This window comes from Schistosoma mansoni, chromosome 1 (genome assembly GCF_000237925.1).
Source record: "Schistosoma mansoni strain Puerto Rico chromosome 1, complete genome".
NCBI classification, from domain to species: Eukaryota; Metazoa; Platyhelminthes; class Trematoda; order Strigeidida; family Schistosomatidae; genus Schistosoma; species Schistosoma mansoni.
Window position 1 is genome coordinate 39,762,111 of NC_031495.1, and position 1,823 is coordinate 39,763,933.

General features: G+C 32.6%; 1 protein-coding gene across 1 annotated transcript in view; it reads right to left on the reverse strand.

Moving 5' to 3' along the window:
* Smp_167190 (uncharacterized protein) overlaps positions 1–1,823 on the reverse strand; it is a gene marked incomplete at both ends in the record, with an annotated part of 85,748 nt that overhangs the window by 80,723 nt on the left and 3,202 nt on the right. The window contains one exon of the mRNA XM_018794386.1: positions 1,492–1,677. Coding sequence (XP_018648804.1) covers positions 1,492–1,677 — 186 coding nt within the window. The remainder of the gene's footprint in view (positions 1–1,491; positions 1,678–1,823) is intronic.

Consider the following 1,823-nt stretch of genomic DNA (forward strand, 5'->3'; position numbering starts at 1 on the left):
CCACCCACGCCGGCGGGTGCTCTCTTATTTGCGGACGGTAACAACAAAAAAGGAGAACCCCCCCCCCATCCAGTGCTTCCAGGTTTTCCATGGTGGTCTAGCTTCAATTGACTCATGCTTTCAACTATGCAAATACTAAATCTCCACAAAACCCCCTTCCGATTTAATCCTAAAACATTAATAACTGATTAAAAGTTAATCTGAAAATCTCAGCTTTATTCAACAACCTCGTTAACACTCAAGAAATCATTTCAAAGATTTTAATACAATAATCTTGAAATTCTGTTCAATAATCGGTTGATGTACTTTAAACTTGGATCAACCCATTATTTGATAGTATTCAACATTCGTGTTTCGCTTTAACAGATTGTCTAAAGTTGTTAGTTTAGAGATTGTAGAGTTTAAATATTATATATATAATGTAAAACATTGGTTATTGACTGACCGTTTATATGATAAAATACTATTTGAATAAAATATTAAATGTTCGACTATATCCTCAGTCAGCTTCATGAGTTTTTAGAGAATCAAGACCTTTAATGGAACCATTAGTTATTAGTTTCTAATATACTCTCCATATTCACTATTTTCAAGTTAAACAATGCTCTGCAATATTCAAATAAACCACAATTAAATTATTGAGATTATGAACCAAACAGTGTGAGAAAACCATTGAAAACCTGGAAGTACTGGATAGCCGGTTTTTCTTAGTATGGGACTCTTCAGAAATGCTTATCCACGATCTCGTACACGGAATTAAAACCCAAGATATTCGGTCTCACAGGCAAATGCTTAACCTCCAGACCACTGAGCCGGCATCCGACAGTGTTTGTATCCAACTCGAACCAATCCACGATCTTGCACGACCATCTTCCATTGTTTTCGGTGAGTGACAACCTCACACCCAACATGGTAGTCTAACATTGGTCGGTTCATAATCTCAATTAAAACTGAATAACGGTAGATTCTAAAATTTAAAAAAATACTTCAAATGAGATAGTACTAGGTATTTTTGAAGAGACATTAAGATGACATGAAATGTTCAATTTCGTACATAATATTAAAGTCATCATGTCTGTTCAATCACAATGTATAATTTTAATGTTAACTAGTTATTTGTATTTTATCAGCTCACGACAGTTCGTATTCTAATGTTTTGTGTATATGGGTATGTGATTACTAAGTATATCAACCAAGATGTCTTTTTTGTCTAAATTTTATCAATTTATTTTAATTAAGAGCTATAAAGATTGGTCAACTGACGACTACAAACTAGTCAGTGTTATGAAAGATGATTAATGTCAGCAGTTGTATAATATTCTATCTGAAGTTTGTGCTTATGATGTGATCCAGAAAAACAGTGTAAGCTCCATGAACAAACCATCTAGTTAAGAAAATAAAACTCCACCTAAGTATTCTATCAATATATCAAAATAGTGAAGAATTAATAATTCGAAAACTCTCACTTTAGCAATAGAATGTTTAACTTACCCGAGCGATTGGTGTTAATCTCTTGTCAATTAAATGATTAAACTCATTAGTAGAACAATTATTTGAATTATATTTAATAATATGATCTGAACCAATTTGACAAGCTTTTAATCTTCTAGCTGATAAACAACAAAAATGTTGAACACGTTGACACCAAAAATGATTTGAAGACAAATTTTCAGCATCCTAATTGTTATTTTATTCAAAGTAAATACAAATAAATTTTAGATCAGAGGGGGTTTTGTGGAGAATTTAGTATTTTCACTGTTGAAATCATGAGTCAATTGAAGCTAGACCACCATCGAAAACCTGGCCGTCCAGTGCTTCTAGGT